The 25,030-nt window shown below is 36.1% G+C and overlaps 1 protein-coding gene across 5 annotated transcripts in view; it reads right to left on the minus strand.

Moving 5' to 3' along the window:
• ubp1 (upstream binding protein 1) overlaps window positions 1-24,660 on the minus strand; it is a 37,280-nt gene extending 12,620 nt beyond the window's left edge. The window contains exons 1-8 of one of the 5 annotated variants that reach the window (XM_041244868.1): window positions 24,447-24,660; window positions 9,329-9,480; window positions 8,035-8,111; window positions 7,435-7,540; window positions 4,201-4,307; window positions 2,699-2,851; window positions 2,231-2,341; window positions 1,248-1,355 (exon numbers count right to left, since the gene is read on the minus strand). In XM_041244868.1, coding sequence (XP_041100802.1) covers window positions 1,248-1,355; window positions 2,231-2,341; window positions 2,699-2,851; window positions 4,201-4,307; window positions 7,435-7,540; window positions 8,035-8,111; window positions 9,329-9,480; window positions 24,447-24,517 — 885 coding nt within the window. In that variant the 5' untranslated portion in view covers window positions 24,518-24,660. Of the gene's footprint in view, window positions 1-1,247; window positions 1,356-2,230; window positions 2,342-2,698; window positions 2,852-4,200; window positions 4,308-7,434; window positions 7,541-8,034; window positions 8,112-9,328; window positions 9,481-15,783; window positions 16,572-24,446 lie in introns of those variants that run through there. The other 4 variants (XM_041244867.1, XM_041244866.1, XM_041244870.1 and 1 more) reach the window with 4 other exon arrangements.
• Between the last annotated feature and the right edge of the window lie 370 nt (window positions 24,661-25,030).

A 25,030-nucleotide genomic window follows, 5' to 3' on the forward strand; every position in this document is an offset into this window, starting at 1 on the left:
TGAAAATACATCAAAAGCAGGTGTTACCTTAAAATTACCAGTTGCACTACACCCAGAATGACTGTATTTAACAGATCTGTTTTTTGGTATACCGTAAGCTTTCAAGTTTCAGACAAAAACTTACTGAGTGCTGTTTTATTTAGGTGAGCTGGAAAGAAATTGTATTTATTGTGTGCTATTTTATTTTAGTTAGCTGAAGAAAAAATACAATATAGCTGTTCATTTTCTGATATGGGTTTGAAAAATATATAAAATAAACAAAGTGCACCCTTCATATTTTCATTCTGAAATATTGGGTATTCCCATAGGCGTAATTTACACAGGGGGCATGTCCCCCCTGACTTTTTCAACCACGTAGAAATGTACCCCTCACACTACAGCAGTAGTGAAGCTTATTTCTCAATCACTTGTTTGTATAATCACGATGGTATAGTGGTCTTCACTAAGACCCATATTTCTCATTTTATTACTATATGCCCCAGCTACAGAAACTGTTCACTCTACTTTTGAAACCAAAGTTACGCACTGGGTACAACTTCTAGTTGCCCTGTTGCCAAGGTCTTTAGAAGTTCCCTCCACAATACTTCAAGATTTATTTTTTATGCACTTTTTTTTTTTGATACCGCATTCATGTAGACAATATGAATTATTTATTTATTTATTTTTAAATCGGCCAAAACCCACAGGTGTGATTAATCCTTAAATCGATTAAAACCCCTAATGAAACGTAAAATCTAGATTAAAATCACCTGAACTTGTTCATGTTAAACAATGACATACTAAAATGTAAAAAAATAAACTTATGATATTACTTTACATATTGATATGGGTAAAGCGATATTAAATAAGCAATTATATATATTGACAGATATTTCTTCCACTGAAAAGTGCTTTGCCGATCACAAAATAAATACAGAAAAGAAAAAATATCCATTCTGAAACCACTCCGACACCCCTTCCAATTAGTGCAATCCAAAAACAAAACAAAATGTACACACCGAAAACAGAAAACAAAAACTATTTTCAGTCTGTCTAGTAGTATTTGCAAGTGTTAGATTTAGGAATGAATGCACATCAAGTCAGTGAGTACATGATTGTGCCAAGTGAGGATTTTCCAAATGAGGAGGCCAGGTTCAAACCAAGCTAGTTTGTAATGGAATCGATGGAAAAGCCCTATATCTAACACTTCTAACTTTGCACCAGGCGTGACTCTCACAATTAAAGGTAAGGTAAGCAGAAGTCCTTACACTGCCTCGCTTTGCCAGAGAATCACCGCAGTCTGCTGGCAAAGTCCGCTTGCTGGACTTTTTCTGCTCATGTTCAACTGCATCTTCTATTATAGGCTCAAGCCTCATCTGGACAAACACCAAACACTAGGATCAATGTTTTAATTACACAGTGAGCACATAATATGCAGACTTCAGAACCATAAATTAATATTGGAACTCACTGGCATCAAAAAAGAAAAAACATCTACTTTGAGTATTAAGCCCAGTGAGGCTTTGGCCATTAGATTATACTGTATGCACTCACATTTAATTATACCATGTTTATATTAAGAAAGGCACTAAATTGTATTACATTTATTCAAAATGTATAAATCCCCAACCCCACCCTTTTTTAATACAAAGGGTCTACATTAACTTGTAAAGCTCTATCATTTACCCTCTTCCATGAATCTCAATCCCTGTTCCACCTTTCTATTCAATCACTATTTCAAAGGCACTACTTGGATGTAATGAAGGCCCTCAATGCTAAAATCAAAATGTAATAGAAAACTGGTGCCCTTCCAAGCAGTTCTAGGGACAAGTATCCCCACTAAAATTACTGAGGTAATTAAAACAACAAAATGAAAATACCCAATAGGTAAGGGGAATTATTGTTGAGATATACAGCGAGCCTATTGTTTAACACACTCAAAGATGTTGCTTCTTCCTTCAGTCTGCAGTCCAAAACACTATTTTATTTGAGGTTTGTAAGGGCAAGAATTTAAATAAATAAAATAAAAAATAATTTGCTGTATTTTACAACTGTAGTACTTTAGTGCAATTTTGTAACGGTTATTCTGTCGTCTTTTTAAAAGCATGACAGTAATTTAGGTTTGTAGATGTTATAGGAAAGTATTTATGTAAAATACCCTAATATTTACTCCAGCTTATGCTCATGAAATCAGCAGTAGCTCAAGCCATGTACGGGTACTTGATTTGCCCCCATGGTTGCTCATCATTACCTCTGCCAGGACGGTGGTGTCATACGAAGGCTGGTATTTTTCTTTCTCCTGAAGGGTCCTTTTCTCCATCTTCTCTCGGTCAGTCTTTTGCTTTCTGTCCGCTCCCTTTGGCTACAGAGTTACACATTCAGATTCAACAACAGGAGAAAGACACACTGTGTACAGTATAAAACAGTACACTACAACAACTACCACCACTACTTCAGATTGATCAGAGTCAGCAGTGTGTATTACATCATCTTAAACTTGCTTATATACAGCATTTCTGGGAATTACATTAGAACCAGAAAGGAATAAATAAGGAACAAAATGTAGACTTATCAGTTCCAGTATGCCATTTTATAGCTAGGAAGGACTGAAGCACAATGTAGTTAAGTGATTCGCCAAGAATGTATCTGCTCTGTTGGTACTACGCTAGTGAAGGAGTCACTGCGTTTCAGTGCAGAGAACAGGTCACATCGTCATTACCTTGAAGACCTTGATTTGGCAGCTGGCTGAATGGAGGTGATCAGTGTATTCTCCATTCTCATTATGATTGAAAGTGTCGATCTGAATTCTGAATGGTACACCCTTCTCACCACCGTGCTTCCTAGGAGTAAATTCTGTGCTGATGCAATGTACCTAAAAAAGAAAAAGAGATATATATTACATACACACACAACAAAAAAACAACAGAAAAAGTTTTCTTTAAAAGAAGAGCCTTAAATTAACAATTGATCCATCTCTCATCTATGTATTCCCCTGCTGGATTAGTTTGTTCCATTGCTTAAATGAAATGAATAAAATGAAATGCTGCAGCAAATCAATTCTTTGCAAAAATAGTTTAAAAAGTAAAATTTCAGCCAACAAAGCTAGAAAACCATAGATAACAGAAATGCTTTCGATCCAGTCAAATTCAAGCTACACCGTCAGAGAGCTGAAGTATGGAATCAGAAGGTGCTACAGTTCTAACTATTCAAAATAGGCAAGCAGCTCATGCACACAATTTAGAAGAACTTATAGCAAGTGTTATAATGGGGCTAGAAGTTAACTTTTTAATGCAGAAGTGAGGATTTGCTACCTGCCGGGAAAGTAGGTAGTAAAATGGTCTTATTCGGTAGCAGTTTATTCAACTAATAATTATATATAAAAATTAAAAAAATAAACACCTACCTCCTGTTTTAAATAGGCTGAATATCCCCAACTACCACATAACCCTATATTTAAATCAGAAAGTATTTCATGAACCCACCTGGTGCTCAACTAAGTAATGGAACTAATGCAATTCCTTGTCAAAATATATGTTTGTTTCATCCTTAAGTTCTACAAGAATGCAACCATATGTCTCATCTAAGCATGACAGGCCATTAGTATGGTTAATCAGGTTATGTTTCATCGGTGCAAATTAAGTGGTACAAAATGATCCTCTATCATTATAACAACCGGAGCTGCCATTCTCCATGACAGATTAAATTAGAATTTTACAGACACTGAATAAATGTAATATTATCTTCAGTCATTGCCGGTTATCTTTAAAAAAAGATCACAATGTTTTTACAATTGAACTTTAGTTTTGGTCTATAAAATAAACTGCATACCTTGAAACTGTATCCACGTTGTGATTTGTGACAGTATTTGTACCCCACTGTCCAATAAGATTTGCAATGTGGGCCTCGCAACTATCTATATGGGGCGGTACAAACCTGTCATCTAAAATCTGGAAACTCCATTAGCAATGATTTCCCACTTTATGAAAGAAAAATGTATGTGTTCAAAAAACTAATATCGATAATTGTGTACAAGTTCTCGGTCATATAAACTGCAGTGTAAGGTATCAGAAAAATGCTACTGCTTAATAAAAACTAGAAGCAAATTAAGAGTTTTGGGTAGCCAATTGCTACCAAATAAACATTAACTTCGAGCCTTGGTTATAAGTATGTCAACAATTCCAACCTGAATATCCAGAATCTAGTTTCTAAATATTTTTTTACCTGGACAAAAACTGAAGTGCGCTTTGTAATGTCCCACAGAAATTCAGCTGCATTGAGCTGGTTTGGGTTTGTCCTTGGGTCAATAATTCCAACAGACATTGGGATATCTGTCCAAAAAGAAAGATCTGCATTGGGCTTAGAAAACAATGCAACACATTTTTTATAAAAGGACCACACAGAGGCTTGGCAGCTGGTGGATCTGGTACAGTTGTAATAGCTTGCACAAACTCAATATTTAGTAAATAATCCACATAACAGTAGCAGAGCCGTGAAAAAGCAGGTCACTGTTACCAACATTCAGAGCACATAGAAAAGAAGAGCATAAAAAAATTGGACAAGCAATTCCTAAGATGCAGCTTTCAAATCAGGCTTCAGTATGGTGAAAGAGTTGCTCACTGTTACCTAAAACTAGGAGCAGTACTAATTGATAGTGCACTGAATGAATATATAATTACATACACACCAGTCAAAAGTTTGAGTACACTTGCTGGAAACTAGGTTTTTTTTCATAACTGACAATGTTTTACGTCGTATGTTTCTGAAAATACTTGAAAATGAAAATACATGTTACAAGATACAAAACAAAACATAAGGAGTATCAAAGCAATGGTCAAGAAAGTTGAAAATTGTCTCAATCTTGGATTCCTCAAAATAGCCACCCTTTGCCTTATAACAGCCTCACAAACATGAGGCATTCGGTTAACAAGTTTCAGCAGGAAATCGCCTGACATGTCTTCCCACCTCTTCTGTAGCAATTCCCAGAAATGTAGGGCACTTCTTGGTAGCTTTGCTTTGACTCTTCTGTCCAGTTCATCCCATACAAGTTCGATGGGATTGAGGTCTGGAGACTGGGCAGGCCAGATCATTAGATTGAGTTGTCATTCACTTTCCTTCTTCGCCAGATAGTTCTTGCACAACTCTGAGGTGTGTTTCGGGTCATTATCTTGCTGAAGAATGAAGGACTGCCCAACTAGCCGTAGTCCTGATGGAATAGCAAGCCTCTGAAGTATGCTATGATAGCAATGCTGGTTGAGCCTGCCATGGACTTGGTAAAGATCACTAACTCTGTCACCAGCAAAGCAACCCCAGACCATGACACTGCCTCCTCAATGTGACTCGAATGAACTTGTTCTCTGATTCTGAGGTCACCCTTGGCCTGCCTGAGACCTTGTTCGGTCCTCATGAGTGCCAGTTTCCTCAAATCGTTTGATGGTCTTGGCCACAGCAGTTACAGACGCTTGCAAAGTTCTTGCGATTTGTCTGAAAGATTGACCTTCATTTCTTAAAGTAACTACAGTCTTTTTTTCTTTGCTTAACTGAGCGTATTTTGCCATTTTCTGCACAAACTTGTGCCAATGCTACCTATATTTATAGTAATCATGGACCTTCACCTGTTAACAATAATTGGTGACAAAAGGTTAATTAGGTAACATGCTAGTTAACTCAGAGAACATCTAACAAACACACTTATATACTTAGGCCAGTGTTCTAACACGGTGTTATACACATTTCAGACTTTTAACTGACATGGGCTTCAGACTGAAACCCCCTTGCTTTGAGTGACCATTTCATTGAAATTGACAAGGTTTACATTTTCATTTAAAAATTAAATTTCTGAAGGCAATTCACTTATGATTATCAGCTTATATAAGTACATGTATAATATAATGAAATAAAGTGTTTATAGAAGAGTTTATACAGTTAATAGATAATCATGAAAAACCTGGTTTCAAGCAGGCGTACTCAAACTTTCAACTGGTACTCTGTGTGTGTGTGTATATATCACACCACCACAAAAATAAGCTCTCTACTAAGCTTATCTAACATGAGGGCTGGGAACATGGTATAAGGATGTTGAGAACAAGATGAACACATTTGAGACTCTAATGACTGCTTATCAATAGGGCTGTATTTTTTTATAGGTAAAAATTGTTGCATTAGCCAATTATGCAGAACGATATTACTGTATGTTTTAACTTCTCACCACACAATATTCAATGTTTCGTTTGCCGAAACTGAGATGGGAAAAAAAGTAAAAACTTACTTTAGGAAAGGGAATTAAATTACAGTTTGACAACTTCCAAATATATTATTGTAAATGCATGTTTTTTTTGTTTGTTTTTTTTTTTTTTTTTTTTACTAATACAATTTTTTTTATGTGACCGTTGTAATAAGTTTATACAGCATAAACCACTGTCAAGCAAGGAGCTGATTACAACTTCACGATCTTTTACTATCCTTGGTATTCATTTTAAGAAATACATGCAATGTTAAATTGTTGTACTCTGTCATTATAAAAAAGTGGTTTAAATACATGCTTCATTTCAGTAGTGTAAATTAGAATAGATTCACTACTGCATCTATGCAATATTATTGGCATCGCAATCTGTATCGGACGATATTGGGTGGGTAATCATCAGCTTTCAGTACAGTCAGGAATAAAGTATTTTCAAATGATGAACAGAAGTTGCTTTTCAGAGCAAGATAGGTCGCGTAGCACAGTGCACCGAGTATATGATTACCGTGTGACCTGCATAAACCATGTTGAACTGGTTTCTCAGGCTGCTGTTGCAAAGAAAGTTGGCATATCAACATTACAGGTGCAATTAATTTGGTGTAGGAATAAATAAAAACATGAACTCGTACTTTCAATTATGTACTTAACATTTAATCATAATGTGATGTGATTTCATTCTTTCTTTTTTCATTAAGAATAACAAAAGTGTAACTATGGTTGACTCAATGCTCATGCCTCTCGTTTCTTTGGGACAGCCGCTTATTCTGGATATTTTTCCTTCTCCGAGTCATCCTGATAAAGCAGCGCCTACTCCATCAGCCAAGAAAATCAAATTGGTGCATTCCTAACATTTACACTACTCTTTCAAAATCTGGAATTTTCACAGGGAACTACATATTAGATGGCAATTGGTAAATTACACAGAAATCTATCAGGCTCTTGAGATGTAAAGACTAGGCTCTTTTATATATCTAAGCAGAGGTGCCTTTTTCCTGCTGAACAAGCTTTAGCCACAGTATTTTTATATCATTTAGTTATGAAAAGTGTGGGTCAGTAATTCACCACTTGGGGATCTCACCAGTGGGATTAAAGAGAGTTACAGATGAGCAATATTTTATTAATTTAAAATAAAGCCAATTAAGTCAAGTAGACAAACTTGAATGGTTTTATGAAAACTGCTCTTAAGTGTTCTGTAGTGATATTCATGCTTTACATACCAACATCCAGCAGTCTGTCTCCAGGGCGATTCCACCTCCAGCCCTCCAGCTGTTGATGCTCCATATACTGAAGCCTCCGGTCATGAAACACCACTCTAACTATGCTCTGGGGGGGGGGGGGGGGGCAAAAGGTAAAAGCAAATCAACAAATCACAAAATCGATGATTGGGTTGATGTACTCTGGCGGTACGTCAAAACAGATTTAGATTCTCTCAATTACTAGAACACAGTAAACAAGTTTTATCACTCATGGACATGTGGTTCTCCATCACCACTATATTTCTGTTACCTGGGAAATGCCCTACCAAGCAAGTCTGTGGTTAAAACCACCATTTCCCAGACTTTCACACATTACTTTTCCTTTAAGCCAAATATATAAAATTGCTGATCTAGAAAATAATGTAAACAGAGTAAATAAAAAAAAAAGTCACTAGTAGTAATTTTCCTTTAATTACTAATACAGACAGCTTCAAGCAAAATTAACTTATTTTAGAAACATGCATTGCAAAACTGACCCCCATCCCCGCTTGGCAGGAACAAGTGATGCTCCAACTGACTTGCTTATAGCACCAAAATGGGAAATTAAGAAAGCGGTTGTACCTTCACTATTTTACTGTTCAATTCTGGCAGTTCTCCGATCTTTCTGTTATCCAACATTCGGATTTCATAGGACTGACCTTTCAGGGGTTAAGGGGGCAAAAATTACAGATTAAGATTAAAACCTTTTTTTTTTTTTTTTAAAGCATATTTTAAAGAATAAGTTGCGAGGTTCCAAAAGATAGTGTTCTACGTCCCCACCTGTTGCAAGAACTGTTTAAATAATGTACCTGTAATTTCTCTTTTCATTGTTAACATCTGACAACCTCTTACACTTCCACGTTTCAAGTCTGTTTCAAAGCTGTTTTTAAAATGGCCACTCTAATGCACTGGGGTTTGAGATCTGTCCTCTAAATCACTGCATGAAGAGTGAAGTGATTTAAAAAAACAACAGTGTTCTGGCTTTTCTGCCATGGATCATTATAGCTTTGTTACCTGTTTGCCAATGTGGGCAATAATCCTATAACTATCAGTGCACTAGAACGGCCATTTAAAAAAGATCTTTGAAACAGACTTTAAACATGGAAGTGTAAAAGGTTGTCAGGATGTTAACAATGAAAATAAATACAGGTACGTTATTTAAACATTTGTAGCAACACGTAGGGACATGCAACGCTATATTTTTCAGAATCTCGCTACTTACCCTTTAACAAACAAAATATAAGACTGAATACTGCTGGTTATTAAACAATCAAATAAATATACATTTCTCTGTTACTGCTTCTCAGTAATTTGCATGTGCACTGATTACTTTCATCTGCTTTATCAAAGGAATTACAGGGTAATTTGTACTGCAAATGGATTACAGTAAATACAATGTTAGGAAAAAAAAAAAGTACACCACATTTAATATGAGCTGTCCATACAAAATAAAATACATATGCATAAACAAGTATGCTTCTACTATATAAAACAATATCAAATATATTTCTGTTATACAATTAGAAGCTACATGTTTTTTTTGGATTACCTTGTTTATCAAGTGCTGGTTCTGGAGGGGTTAATTTCCAAGATTGGGTTAATTAATCAAATACATGCATGCGATCAAGCTCCACTATTTTCTAATGGCCCCATACTAGTGACTGATACAAATAACTGAACAGGTGTGTACATTCACTATAGTGAGCCTGCTTAGCTCATTAGAAGACAAAGGCAGACCCCTACTTTCCTGTCTGGTCTCTGCAGAAAGACTTAAAGGAGATGTGACTCCCACCTGGTACTGCAGCACCAACAGTAGATGAACGGATCCTTTAGCCAATGCCAATCCCACAGCACTGAGAATATAAGGGTTGGTTACCTTGGTTCAGGTAGGTGAGGGTCTCATCATGCAGTTTGATTGCCGGCGAGGTGGCAGCGCACAGAACATACTGGAATGGAGGGTTTTTGGTCTCGCTGTCTGGGGGCAGGCTTGAATCTTCCTGCTTGAAAATAGGCAGTGCCAAGACATCACTTGGGAGGAAACAAACAGCAGCTGGTTAGAGACCAAATTTGTGAGGATCTTGCCGTAGGCAACAAAGTCAGTATCTTCTTGATACAGCATTTGCCTTCACTGAAACCTCTTCGTCTAACAAAGCATTCAGCTCCCTTTACATACCACGTGGCTGGTGCTTGATTGGCCACAAATTAGTCAATCAAGACCCAGCCATGTTCCACACGTGAATCTGGCAGGGATGGAATTAACCTCATCCCTGCCAAACTTAAATTCAAAATAATGAATCTTTATTAACACACAGTGTTTACCTGCAGGGATACTGCCCTGTCACAGTAAGCAATTGAACGCAAGGAGATTTTATTTGATATAAAATTATATATATTTGCTTTAAAATGTACTGGACTATAAAACACAAAAAATAGGCCTACAGCTATGGCCAAAAGTTTTGCATCATCCTACAGAATGAACGCATTTAGTTTCATAACGTCAAATTAAAGTTGCACCTACTGAACAATGTTACATTAACATATTGAGTTACATAATGCTTTGTAGTTTTCCATATACTTAAGGAAATAACTGAAAAATGTGACACTGACACTTTGATATAATTTTGTAGTTTCTTTGATTACATAATGTTAAATAAAATACCGACATTATGTTGATAAAGGTTTTTTTTTTTTTGTTATGTCTCCATCTAGGTGATGCAAAACTTTTGGCAATAGCTGTAAGTGTGCAAGGTCTAAAGTAAACTGCTACCTGGAAAAAGCAGCTCTTACAGTACAGGTAATAGACGATTACTAACAAAAGCAAACAGTAGATCTGGGAACACTGTCATGTTCTAATCCAGTACTTGAGTAAATTATGTTCATGAATCCTTAAAGATGAGTAAAGAAGAGATTTTAAAATTTGAAAAACAAGTTGCTAGTACTTCCTGGGACAAAAATGACTTCTTGTGCTGTAGCTCAGATTCTATCCAATGGTGCAGCTGCAATCTGGTCTTGTGACCTATCTCACACCACACACAACGTGTTCAGTTACCAGGAATTAAGTTTTGTTCACTTTTGGTCTACATATCTATAACCAGAATTACACTACAAAACATTTAAAAAAAAACACAAGGGGACCGCTGGCAATCTTGTTAATGCTAATAAAGTGGTAAGCTGGTAATTAGCATTCCTTTGACTTCAAGATGATTGTCCATGGACAAGTTTTATCCTGTCTTCTGGGAGGATGATAAATCATATATCTTATGAAACAAAAGAAGCTGCTTGAGGGGGTACAGTAAGCTAAAAGGAGATAGACAGGAAATACAGAAGCACAGTATTTTATCAAAACCATCGTCTACCTGCAGAAACCTCATCCTGCAGTTAAAATTCCAGGTCTAGGACTGCGGTTAAAATTCAGCTCCTTTGATGTGCCTTAGTACCCACAAAGAAATTTCTAGGTTACCAGTATTTACTGAAAGAGCAACATTTATTTTCTCGAATAATAACTTTCCAACTAACCACTATAATGTGTACTGTTTTTTGTTTTTTTTAACCTTTAATACAATTTTCAATTCAAGTTTTCTTTCTGTTAACTTTGATTTCATAGAGCAACAAGCTAAATTGCTTGACAGCTGTCTGCAATGAGGCGAAAAATTTCAAGGCTACCCACTATCAATTTGAGGGGTCCTGGCAGTTTAGCTAAGGTCATCTAGCTATTATATCCAGCTCCTGGCATTGGGGTTGTGACTCAGATAGTGTTAATCAACACTGTTGCTGTCTGGGCTAAGGCTACATTCCAGGCTCTATTTAATTAAACAGAATGGTAATGAATGGTTTTGTTTAATAATTTTCAGGGTCCAACACATCCACTTAGTGGCAGCTGCCAGCCCTATTTTCAGGTCAGTGAACAGGTGGCATGAACAATAAAAAAAATAAAAAATACCACCTGGGTGCCAAGTGAGCCAACCCTAGTCTGTGAATCAAGGAAGTTCACTTAATTAACTGTTGCCCAATACGTTGGCCACTAACCACACGTGGCAAATTGGGAATTCAGACGTGGCACATTGCATTTTTGATTAGTAAATACTAAATTAGTAATACAAGACACGATCATCAGGCATGTGATCTCAATATTCATTTGGAGGTGCAGGTGTACTTTGACCTTTTTGTGCATTTGTTGGCAAAATGGTAAATCTAAAAACAGTGAGGGTGAAAGTGTTTTTTGACGTTGTGTGTTATTTACGTCATTTGTTACTGCTTAGTGGTTATCTGCTAAAATGTTTATAAAATTGAACTTACACACACACACACATGACTTGAGCAAGGCGGGGCGAGTAATACAAAAAGCACAATAAATAATTCCCTACCATGTTAAACATGTTTTTTTTTTTTTTTTTTTTCTGGTACCCCCCCAATGCAGCTCCTGGTTTTTGAAATTGCAATTATTTAACCAACATGTTGGCTTCAAAGTGATAGATGTTTGGCTGCATTTTAAAACAGTTTTGAAGAGAAAACACTTAATGTAGCTTCCAGCTTCAGCTTTTCACTTCATAGGATGCATTTTTTAGCAAGCGGTTTTGGTTAGGGTACACGGGCTTACTAACACTAACACTAGCACTAACACCTTTCATCAACAAAAATAGTTTAGAAACCTGGAAAGAAAACAGCCCAGACAGCTGAACACCCAGACTAAGTATTAATACGCACTTACCCCACGAAGGGTAATTCTTGACTTAAAAAAAAATAAAACCTTTTACATGCAAATGTCAGTTTCAGTTTGGTTGATGGCAGACAAACAGTATTTGCAGAGCCTGAAATACCACCACAAATTTCTTGAAAAGCAAGAAAGAATGAGGTAATTGGCAGATAATAAGCACCATTAACACCACCACCCATATGGAAAATATTCATCTCTCAATGTACAGTGGCATACTCTACCTGGGTCGGAACCTACCCAGGTCATGGCTCAGTGTCATGCGGGTCAGCTACGTGATTTCACACTGCTTTTGATAAAGCAGGGCTGACCTGGGCGACAGACGCAAGTATGCAATGCGCGTATCAATGCCCCAGAAGCAGCTTCTCTGGATAGAAGCACTGGCTCAAATGTTGATTAGAGCAACCGTTCCTTCATCCCTGCTGCAATCAGGCTCATGTCGTGTCTCAATCAACAAAAATATAGTACACCCGTGCTCTAATGCTCTTCATTATAATGAACCTGGTCCCTGGATCCTAACTATACTGTAAACAATAAAAAAAAATTAAAAAGTAACAATTTTTTAAAAACCGAGAATAGTGCACACTGTCCACATCCTGTTAATTACCGACCTGACCACAACAGGTCTGTAATTAATAGCATGTGCAGAATTTTATTCTATCATAAGATTACGCTGCAACTCCAAAGTGAAAATCCATTTCTGTTGCAACAAAGCATGAAATTATTGACCGTCTGAAAAAAGGAACAGAGCAGGCAGATCTCTGTCGTGAATATGGGCTGCCAAAAAGCACGATTTGAACATTCAAGAAAACTGAGCAAAATCTCCTAGCCTTTGTCCATAAAGTTGACAGTGATGAAGGACTATCATGAAAGAAATTAAGAAAATCTGATGATGATGCACTAGATGAAGCAGTCTTGTTATGGCTCCAGCAGCATAGAAGCAATGGTCATCTATTATCTGGACTGATCGTTTCCGAAAAAGCAAACATCCTGGCAAAGTAAATTAATCCTGAAACAACATTCAAAGCTTCTGACGGATGGATGTGGCGGTTTCAAAAAAGGCATGGCATTCGGTGAATCCAGTTCATGGGATGATAAGCCTGTAGCCAGCTTTCTTCCAAAGCTAAAGCAGTTTTTGTTAGGAGGTTATACACTGCAGCAGATATACAATGCAGATGAAACAGGGTTGTTTTGGAAACGTGTGCCTGACAGAACATTAGGGCTGCAGCGAAGGGTACATCATTTTGACCTTTGAAGGTTCTGAACACATTACCGAAGGTTGGTTTGAACCTTTGATGGTACTAACTTGCATAATTTAGTGTTGACGTTACCATAGCTACTAGTTTATATTTGATTGAAAATATTACTTTACAGGTAAGCCATATAAATTGAATAAAACATTCATATGTAATTTAAAAATACATTATGTAGAACAGTAAGCATGTTTTTATAATTTAAATAAAAACAAATACACATTTATTTACACGTAATTGATGTTGCATCCGTATAAGGTTGCATTGCAGAAGCACCTCACAATGGTGGGATAACTGCAGCATTCAAGAACCAGTACAGAAAGGGAAATCCTAGTCACAAGCGATACAGACTTTGTGACTTTGACATCATTCACCCTGAAAGATATGATGTATCTTGCAGCTGACGCTTGGTCCGGTATTCATTCAGGAAGTGTCAAAAACATTTGGAAAAAGACTTTAGGACCCTCCCTCCCCACTCTCAATCAAGAGGACAAATTGGTTCAACTGGAAAATGACTACAATGAGCAACTTCTGTCTAATGTGCAAATGCGTCATTTGCTGGATGGAATAGAGGATACTGAAGCTGTTGTGAATGACTGACTTCATGTGGATGAAGAGTGTGCAGAGACCAACTTGCTGACAGATGAAGGCTCGCTGACAGTGTTAGGGAGGTCAGATGTCCAGGACAATGAAACTGAAGAGACAGATGAACTGGCGCCCCCTAAGGCTGTAAAGGGGTTAGACACTGCTATTGCATGGATGGAAACACAAGACATTGATGCAATAAAAATCCTGCAACTCCGCCAAATGCTGAAGTTGCCTCTTGCAGCCACCATGCAACCGACACAGCAAAGTAAAATGTATGATTTAAAAAAAAAAAAAAGGAAGAACCGAGACTTAAATGAGCGTTTGGAATTTTAAATTGTTTGATTGAAACAAAACTGAAACTTTGTTGATGCGCTTTTACACTTTTCATGTTCGATTGATTTGAACACATGTTCCGTTTCAATTTGGGATTTGTGCTTTGTGGAATTTTGGGTTGTGTTCTTCAACGAATAGTTTAAAGTGAAGGCAGAAGACTGAATGCATGTCACAAACAGGTACGTGTAATTCTACTTTTATTCACAATTATTATTATTATTATTATTAGTCGTAGTAGTATTTATTAATTTAGCTAACGACTTTATCCATGGCAATTTCATTAATTTACTCAGGCAGTTATCGTTCTTTTTGACCGTCCTTTCGCTATAACGAACAAAAGGCTTGGCCCCCAACAGGTCAGTTATAGTGAGGGTATACTGTATGACAAACAGAACAAACAGAAATGTTCCTTGCTGCACGTAAACCTTCACGCAGGCATAGCTGTTATTTGATTGGCTTACGAACGATTGTCATGCATTTTGTCTCGCTCAACCCGGGTCAAAGCGTGTCAAACCATATCCTTGAGGTTGGTCGCTGGCGGTTGGACCTAAGCAGGATTGTGACAGGACTTGGGTAGGTGTGCCAGTGTGAAAGGGGCTCTACTTTTAAACAACAAAAAGCAGTCTGTAAAACAAAGGCAACAATATTTTGAAGTGTGTTATGAACATTATTTTGCTATTCTTAAATTTTATTTAACCCTTAATTTTAAGAACCTGTAACAAATCCTCAGTTCAGAGAATTACATTAATTTGTAACTCACTCTTTGTCGTTGTTCATGGTTATTGATAATTTTATGGAGAAGTTAATTAAAAATAAAATGTAACTGTTACAATTATTTTTTTGCCAACTTCTCATATCCCCATGGTCACAATATTTAAAGCCTATTTGTTGACTTGCAGTGGATTTCCGTGCTTGCTTTTTTTTAGTATTATTTTTAAAAAGGTGATAAACTTCCAACGACAGCAACAATGAATCAAATAGGTTGGACTGCAATGTTTTAAACAAAACATTTACTAAAACTGTGGGAAACGTTAATGACAGGACAGGAGTTTATTTGGACTACTGAGGATTGATAATCAGGGGTGCACAATACCATCAGACCAACATTTCACAACGTTTCAAAGTTAACCATTATGACACCATGGCCATATGGCAACAGTTCATAGTGATGTTTAAGATTCTACATTTTACTTTCTTTTCCTACAACTTTTGCAGAGAAGTGGCGTGTATTCGACTTTAGGCCACTATAAAACGTACCACCTACCTGAGGTTGTCTGTCTTATTTAATATATTTGTTTAATTTGGTCCAAATAAATAAATAAATAAATAAATAAATACCCTCCACCCACACATAATGTCTACTACCACAGACTCTAAACTAGATCATACATGGACAGTTTCACATTTTGACTACTGTGGCACATACAAGGACAACATGTTGCTAACCTCATACTGTAGGCGCCGGCGCCGAGTTCCTGCCCGATTCCAGAGAGACTAGCATCGAAGTCATGCACCAGCCCCGACTCGATCGACTCATCCATCTTCAGCACCCAAGCCATGTTTTCAATTTGGCGACCGAAGTTAAACTGGTCTGTATCTAGCTCTAGTTTTAGTTTGCGGGAGGGGCTACGTAAAACAAATTAGGCGAACTATAAGTCCGATGTTACAATACAGCCTGTCAGTTGTCACTTTAGTCATTAACATAATTCTATAATTTGTAAAATTGTTAATTGGCAAGTATCCAATTTATTTATTTTTTCAATTAAAAGTCGAAATTAACAATAACATATTAAAATCATCCCTTCTCTACCATGTGTTACCACAGATTAAGTATAGTGCATAGGCAAAATGTAATATAACTGCAGAATTACACTGTTGATGCTGGCTGTAATATACAGTCTCTATTACGATACAGTAAAATGTTTGCGTATGGATAACAACAACGGTTGAACAAACACTAGTTTCCACCACTGAATCCCTGGCAGTATCTTTCGCTATGTGCTCCTTGCTCCGTCTCCACTCCGACACCGCTCTCCCTTTCTCATTGCGAGTTCGGTCGAAGGGTTGTGTCGCCCCAGGCCAGCCTAACCTGATATATATATATATATATATATATATATATATATTTTTTAAATCCCCCGGCAAAGGGCTTCTTTTTTTCCCCGCTAGGGAAATCCCCACGGCGCCATACAAATCATCAACATGGCCTCTCAAACTCCCTGCACAAAACCTTCCTACACCCGACGCAGGGGGAGGAGTCAAAATGTATCATTACCAACCAGGGCGCGCTTCCATGGTGCCTGTCAAATCCAGATAACCAATAGAAAGTTCCAATGAGCAGTAATTTTATATTGATAGGCCAGGAATGTTGGACTTGAAATCGTAATATGGGAGTGAACCAATCAAAGATGAGTATAGTAGGTTATTCATTGGGTAGAGCTTAGGGACCTTGTTCATTGATTTGATATTACTACTGAAACTAACCAATGGGAGTATTGCAAGAAAACAAACAAAGTTACACTCAATGCCAGATAGGGCGTGACAAGAGTCTTTTTTTACTTGGCGTAATTTGTTTCGGCACTGTAGTTTCATTAGTTTTAATCCTGCTATTTATGTTTTAGGTCTATATGACAAGACACTGGTTTCCATTGCCCTTAAATGTTACCTTTTTTTTCCCCCAGCAATAATACTTTTCCTTGGTTGGGGTCACAAATTTATAAAACAGAAAATAAGAATTTTGAGATATTGTAGATAAATGTAATGTCTTGGGTCAATATGACCCCAATGTATTTATCTATGTAGCTTTGAATGCCTGAGAAAATAAAATGAACTTGTTTTTTTAACCTCCACGTATAAATCATTATTAGTTTATCTGACAGCCGGCTACAAAGCTATATCGATAAATATATCGGGGTCATGTTGACATGAGATAGTCCCTCAAATCCCTGTGTTACCAAAATGGTTTCTGGGCTGACTAGATATGCTGTTACTCACATTCATGATATACCACCCTCAATCGAAAAACACACTACTGTAAATGACCAACTTGGAAGATAGGTGTGTACTGGTTGCAAAGTGTAAACAGCTTGATCATGTTGATATGCATGTGTGTACACACACACACACACACTATATATATATATATATATATATATATATATATATATATATATATATATATATATATATATATATATATATATTTTTTTTTTTTTTTTCTCTCCCACTGTGTACTGGACCTTTGTAAAGTTCACATCACAGGTAGAATGACGAACTATTTGATAAACTTTGAACCGTGTGCCACACCGAGGTTGGCTCCACTTCGACGTATGCTATCAGGGAAGGGTGGGATAAACAGAGTAAATATTATACATACTGGACAGAAATGTCCTTCAGGTAACTCATGCTGGGCAGAAATTATGTTGTCTATAATGCTTTATGTCCTATTTTGTATAGGCCTATATTCACATTTATTGGGACATTTGTAAAGATATGTTATTGAAAATGAATGTACTATAGTTATAAGTAATACTTCATCAAAAGGTTTTTTTTAATTTTAAATACTTAAAATTATATGCTATGCTCAAGCTTTATTCATTCCCTTCATTATAGGTCTATCTCTTGCAAATGAATACTTTTTTTAATGTTGTTCTTACTAGTTGTAAGAGTCTCTTTTTGTTTTTGGAATGAGCACAGTAAATTGTGTGTACTGCTAGACACACTTTTTATGCAAAAGAAAAGGCCAATACTAAGCAAATCCTTAGGAATAAAAAAGTGAGTTCATTCATAGGGGTGATGTAAATATAGGCGCAGTGCAAATAATTGCGGACTCAAATTTTAAATTGCATTGCAGCCAGGCAATTATTTTGTACTGCATCCTGTGTAAACTTAAGAGCAACGCAAATTACTCAACGCACACAAATAATGACCCGATATGATAATGAGGGTCCATGAGTGCATCTGTCTATTTAGCAGCTGCACTTGCAAATTTAGGAGTACAGAGAGCAGTAGTCGCTGTATGACATTTGTGGAGCACGAAAATACAAACCAAAAATAAATAAAATCTTAGAGGAAGGGTAGCTAAGTCCCCTTGGCACATGGAAGTTTTCTGAGAATGAGCAGAGAGTCCTTATGACTGAGGTCACAGTCTGGAAAAGTCTCAGCCAACATCAGTTATGCTAGTATCCTTAGGAAATGATATGTATTGGCCTGCCCTTTTTAGCATGGCATCCAGAAATTTGCCTAGCACTCTAGAAAAGGTGGATTGGGCTATCCCTCCAGACATTCCAGCGGTGGTCTGAAAGGAACCAGAGGCTAAGTAGTGCAGAGAACACAACACTTTCACATGTGCAGGGATAGCGGTCCCTAGATTGACGTTGGGTTCTAGCACATCCCTCAATTCAGCTATTAGGTCAAAGATGACCTGCAGAGTGAGACGATAGCACTTTAGCACCGCATCCCAAACAAAGTGATCCTGGGATTGAATATGTGGGGTCTTCTTCATCTTGCCCTTCTCCTCCAAATGCATTTCAATGTAATCTGAATGGATTAATGATGGCAAAGTACTAATTTGATAGCGGTTGCTGACTGCCAGGTGAACATTATTCTTCACATATGCCGCATTTTTAGCGGATGGTAAAATCAGACTTTACGGCTGCTAAACAAGATTTATGGGGTTTTTGCACACCCAAATCACTTTGCACATATCCTTACATCTACCCCTTAGTGTCATTTAAACAAATAAATATCGACGATCCAGCCTGGGTGGTTCAAATCTTCAGCACCATTCTAAATGGATTCCCTAAACCAGATTGGTCCAACCTTTTTGGTTAAAGGTGCCAAAAGGAGATTATTTATTAGCACTGTGACTGTACTTGCTTCTTAAGACTATCATTTAACTTGTGCTCTTTTCAACAAAAGTTTTGAATAGTATACTTCATTTTTACAATATATGGATTATTACCTATAAAGTGGATAACCATGTCCTGAACCATTTTAGAATGGACTCCAGCATTATTGAACATTTGGCCAAATATAGGAATACATTTATTGTACAGTCACAGACAAAAGTGTTGGCACCCTATACTTTATATAAGATCATTGAAGAAAACACATTCAGTGCAAGCACTTTGTATACTAATTAATATGGCAAAGACCAAAATGCTGTACACTATTTCTAGTAGTTTTTATTATATATATATATATATATATATATATATATATATATATATATATATATATATATATATATATATTCTTAATAATATCAAGATATTGCTTATCCTCTCTAATAACACAGTTTGTAATACATACCACATTATGTCTGGTGTGCAATAAAGTGCTCTACACAGGGTTTTCAACCATGGGGTAAAAGTGTACCCCATGCAGTATGGAACCCTCATCAAACATTCACCAGTAGGGACGACTCAGAGTCTTTATTTATTCTTTAACATTGTAGTTTTTTTTTGGGGTGTGGGTGGGGGTAGATAGTAGGTGGCAGGTTGTAAAAGTACGACATGCGCATATTGGATTTCGATTGCGTGGATTTCCACTGATAATATCGGTGAAGCAAGCGTCTTTAACGAGGGAGAGCGCTCTGAGCTGCGCATGATCTTTTCTGTTTTCAACTTGTAGCAGTGAAGAACCCCTTATGGAAAAACAAACAAACAAAAAAAAAAAACACACATGCTAATGTGCGCGAGCGCGCAACTGTAACAGTCTGCAGCTCTCGTCAACACAAAATCAGCTCGAGCGAGGTGAAAGTTATAACTACATTGAGACCTCTTTAAAACGATTAAAATGTCTGAAAACGGAATAACCGCCACATTTTAGTTTTCTGGGTGAAGGCTAAATAGGTCAGTATTACCTATGAAAATGTATTGAAATTCATATGTGAATGACCACATGTGACCAACAAAGTCCGAAAACTTGTTTTCAAATGTGTTTTTCCGTAAGGGACAGGATTTCTGCATTTTTTAGAAGTATAAATGTTCCGGTAAACATAAATAGTAATCACATTATTGATTATTTGATGATTTTTGTTTTATTTATTACCGCGGCTGCATTTTATTAACAGCAACAGCGGCTGGTTGAATATGTTTTCGGTGTTTGAAATGGATGTATTTCTTGCAAAACAAAAACGAATGAAGAAAACACAAGAGTACAGAAAGTGCAAAGAGTCCCTTTGAATACTGTTTATGGTGGCTTTAATAATAATAAAATAAGTTTATCATTGTTAGTTATAGTTTAATCTTGAGGTTAATGTTGCTGATATCGTAAACACTCCCCACCTCAGCATATTAATTGTGTGCCATTTAAAGTAAGTGGCAACGTGATAAACATTTACAATGCAAACTATTTTGTATTATTTATAATACGAGTATTTCCAAATAGATTCCTAAATACTGTCTTTTAATTCTGTGCATCCAAAGACATGTATGTTTTAAGAATTAAGCCTGCTGTTTGGTAGTTTGTCTTTACCAGCAGCTTACCTGTCCCAGACTGTTGTAAAAACAATATATTAAATAAACGGGGGGAAAAATGTTAATCAAATTACGTTGCCTTTTATTGTAACTGTGGTACCATTCTGTGAGAGAAAATTGTAAAGGGTACTGTGCTGAAACCTCTGAAATAGAAGGTGTAGTGTCAAAAAAAGGCTGAAAACCACTGCTCTAGCATGTACAAAACATCTTTTAAGGTGCTGTGGGATGATATGAAGATTATTAATTAATTAATTAATTTAAAGTCTCTTTTTTTTTTTTTTTTTTTTTTTTTTAGAATTTGTTTGTTTAGTGGTATTCAATTTCGAGTTTTTTTCTAACACGTATTGTAGTGAGAGTGAGTGCGCGGCAGTAAAGAGAAGAAGAAAGGTGAGAGTCGGGTTGGTTTAGTAATGTAAATACTGTCGAAAAATATAATGATAGCCACAGTTAAAAATTAATGGAGTCATTTTCACAAAACGACGTCTGATACAAACTAACAGGAGAAAAATGAAACTGAATATCTGACAAATGGAACCGACCCAAGCTACAGAAAATGAGTGGTATGTACTACAAATAAAATACCCAAACACCAAACTGATTCGTAATGCAAATTAATATAAACGGGAAGTTATTAAAAGACGCATTGATGTCATCAGGATCTCCCATGACAGGCACAGCAGGTGTTTTGACAAGTGTTTTCTTTGATTTTGCATAGTGCCGTGATACATTATTAAGCACAGGTACAGTGATTTACCTTTGTAGTAGTTCCTAATCGTGACATAGTGCTGGACATTGTAAAGGCTTTTACAATGTCCAGCACTATGTCAAGTAATAGGCAACACATTCTAACACTCATAATGACAATGTCTTTTACATATTGACATTCTCATTATAGTCATTAAAAACTTTATGTATTTATTTATTTATTTATTTTTACTGTAGAGCTTTTAAAAAAGTTAATTCTTAGGAGTGTGCAGTGTTTTAAACATTGTGTATGTTTCCAACATGGCCCTTATTCCAACCACTTTAAAACACAGAGGCAAAAAAAAAACAAAACAAAAAAAGCTAGTGGTCGCAGTGTTTGTATAAAATATAGAAGTTGGACCAGCCACATACACGTCCACTGTTTGGATGAGACTTCCTTAAGGTGGACCAGACTTCTATAGATGGTATCCGGTCCTGTATGCATCCCTACAAAGTACAATGATACCATCTCCTAATAGGCTAATTGACAACTTCCAATGACAACGACCCAAAGCATACAACTGAACTTCTAGAATGGCCTTTGTAAACACCAGATCTCAATCCAACATAAATATATTGAACTGATCTGAAAAAAAGGCTGTAGCAATGCATTGTGTATCCAATCTATTTGAGCTGAAGGAAACATACAAGACAGAATGGGTCCAGATTTCACCAACAAGATGTAAAAAGCCATAATAAAAGCAAAAGGAGGACACACTAAATGCTAAAACAAGGGTAGCAATACATTTATCATGAACAAATACTTCACATGAAATAAGTTTATTTGTTTTTATGATTATTTGTTAAATTACTAGAAATTGTGTATTTTGCTTTTTGTTATATTAAAAAGTGGTTTAAGCTTATTAAATGCACATCCTTAATCCGTTACCTTGAATTGTTGTATAATAAGCATAGGATGCCAATATTGTCTGTGAACGCACATGCCATTAAAATAATTAAATAGGTTGGGGTTTGTTTTCAAAATATAGGGCCTCAGGTACGGTCATCTTTAATGAATGATCTGTATTTACAGTAAATAAACCTTTCACCTTAAACATGCAGTCAGTTTGTTCCAAACTTAGAAAACACAATTGAGTTGACAATATTCTGATAAATCTAGGGTATATGGTTAAAGTTGTTGACAAAATGTACTCCCATAAAGACACAGGTATTACACATTGTAGAAAAAAAGACAATGGTATCTAAATAAACTAAGCTTGTGTCAGGCATTCACCTTCATTTTGTTACCACATAAGCCGTTCTGTTGAGGTAATTCCATGTTTGCATTAACAAGATGAATGTTAACTAATTTTAGGCATGTTACTGCCAGTAGACTTTTTACTTGCAATAAACCAGCTGATTTTACTGCTTCCAGTAGCTGCACAAAACACATTCTTAATATAACTACCCTTTTCTGTAAACTATCTTTCATCAGCCCTGATGTTAAACTAATGGCAGCAGTCTTTTGAATGGTGAGACATTTTTCTTTGAACTGTATGGACTGAGATGGCAATTCATTACAACCAGTCATAATGATTAATGGATAAACATTTAGTTTTCTTTCAGTTTATTTTCTTCTATAGAATTACAGTGCACACTGATACCTGGTAGAAGTGTAAAACTTTTTCCCAGAAGGTTTTCAACAGTAGGCACTTCTTTTGCTTGATATTAAACATTACACACAGAACAAACACTTTCAGACATGGTTCCTACCGTAAATTACTGGAATCCTTTCTTAAGTTTGTGATGTCTTTTGTCTAAAAATGCTAAATTTGGCATTTCAGCTGGCACAGTTATTTTTCTGATTACTATATTCTATACAAGGCTAAGGCTTTTCACACTTAAGTGTTTTGTTTTGTATTTAATGGTCTATCTGTTAATGTATAGAACTGAAACAAAATATTTGTCTCAGTGTCCAGCAAATCAGGGAGCATTTTTTAGGCTGCTCCCACACACACAAACCCCCCTCGAAATATTGTCACAAGCTCAGTATTCAATAACTGGAGCATTATAACTACTAACAGGTCTCAGTTACCTGTCAGGTAGACGGCAGACTTGTAATATCACTAATCATGCCCTTACCAAGTTCTGCACTGAGCCAGTAGAACACAGCATCCCCACAATCCTCCAAATGGTCCCTATAGCTGAGTCTAGCACACTGTACTAAAGGTGTTTTTCCATATTAATTGCTATATGAATTAAAAAGCACTAGTGTTTTGAATGTATTTTTATGTAGAGCACAGCTATTATCTATATCTTATATTATCTTATATACATAAAACACTTGTGAATTTCGTTTAGCACAAAGAAAGTAGTTTTGAATGGAAAGCTTAAAGTTGTGACCGATTTTTAAAAAACGGTACACATTGAGGCATTTTTTGGGTTACATTTGTTCTGAAAAAATGCACTGTATTGCCAGTTATTTTACCCGTACACTGATGTTGCGCTACTACAGCTGTAAAAATGCTTTGTAATTTTTTTTTTTATTTACTTTATTAAGTGAGATAGGACTATAGAGATGTAATATTTGTTAATAGCTTTAAAAAAATCAATTTAAATATAAATTTCAAAATTATTTCTATGTCTATTTGATATATCGCAATAGAGTAATTAATGTATACAATGGGTATGTACACATGTCTTCACAAGTGTGTGTGTGTGTGGTATATATAATATCTATATATATATATATATATATATATATATATATATATATATATATATATTATGCATAATATGTAAAAAGGAAACACTATATTTGAAATATAATAAAAACACAACCTTTAACAAATCATATATTTGTAATTATTCACAAAACATTTAGTTAACATGTATTGTACACTGCCTAATTGTACAGTTGAAATAATAATACAAGTGTCTTACCGTAGGAAGCTGTTGTTGTTTAAATACTGGTGGTGATGACTTTGCTCGGGCTGTGTGTGCCAGAACAGCATTTTGTGTTCAACCAAATGGTCACTGCATTAAGTTTAAAAAAAAAAAAAAAAAAAGTAATTAAAAACTTCACCAACTTTCTTTTTTAAAAGCCCAAGAAAGCATGTGACATGATGTTGATTCCTCCTAGTGAGCTACCTGTAATTCTCAGGAGCTTTTGTTGAAGGGATACAGAGGGTGGGTGGAGTATCGCTTGAATGACGTCACTGCACACAATGTATAAACATTATACAGTGTATTTTTTTATGATGTGTGTGTGTGTGTGTGTACACATGTATAAGGTTTGACCATTGCAACAAATTTCACTTCAGTTTTGATCAAATTTGGATATGCCGTGAAATGGAAACATGAAAAGTAGTGCAAAACCTTAATAACCTTAGTAAATCTCTGAGCAAGAGTGGTGCAAACAAAATGTGATGGCATGTGTGTAATCTGAAAAGTGCTGCGTGCCTACCTGAGAAATGGACAACAATTTATTGACACTTCATTTCGAATACAATATCTATATATAAGGA

Source organism: Polyodon spathula, chromosome 3 (genome assembly GCF_017654505.1).
Source record: "Polyodon spathula isolate WHYD16114869_AA chromosome 3, ASM1765450v1, whole genome shotgun sequence".
In the NCBI taxonomy this organism is placed as follows: Eukaryota; Metazoa; Chordata; class Actinopteri; order Acipenseriformes; family Polyodontidae; genus Polyodon; species Polyodon spathula.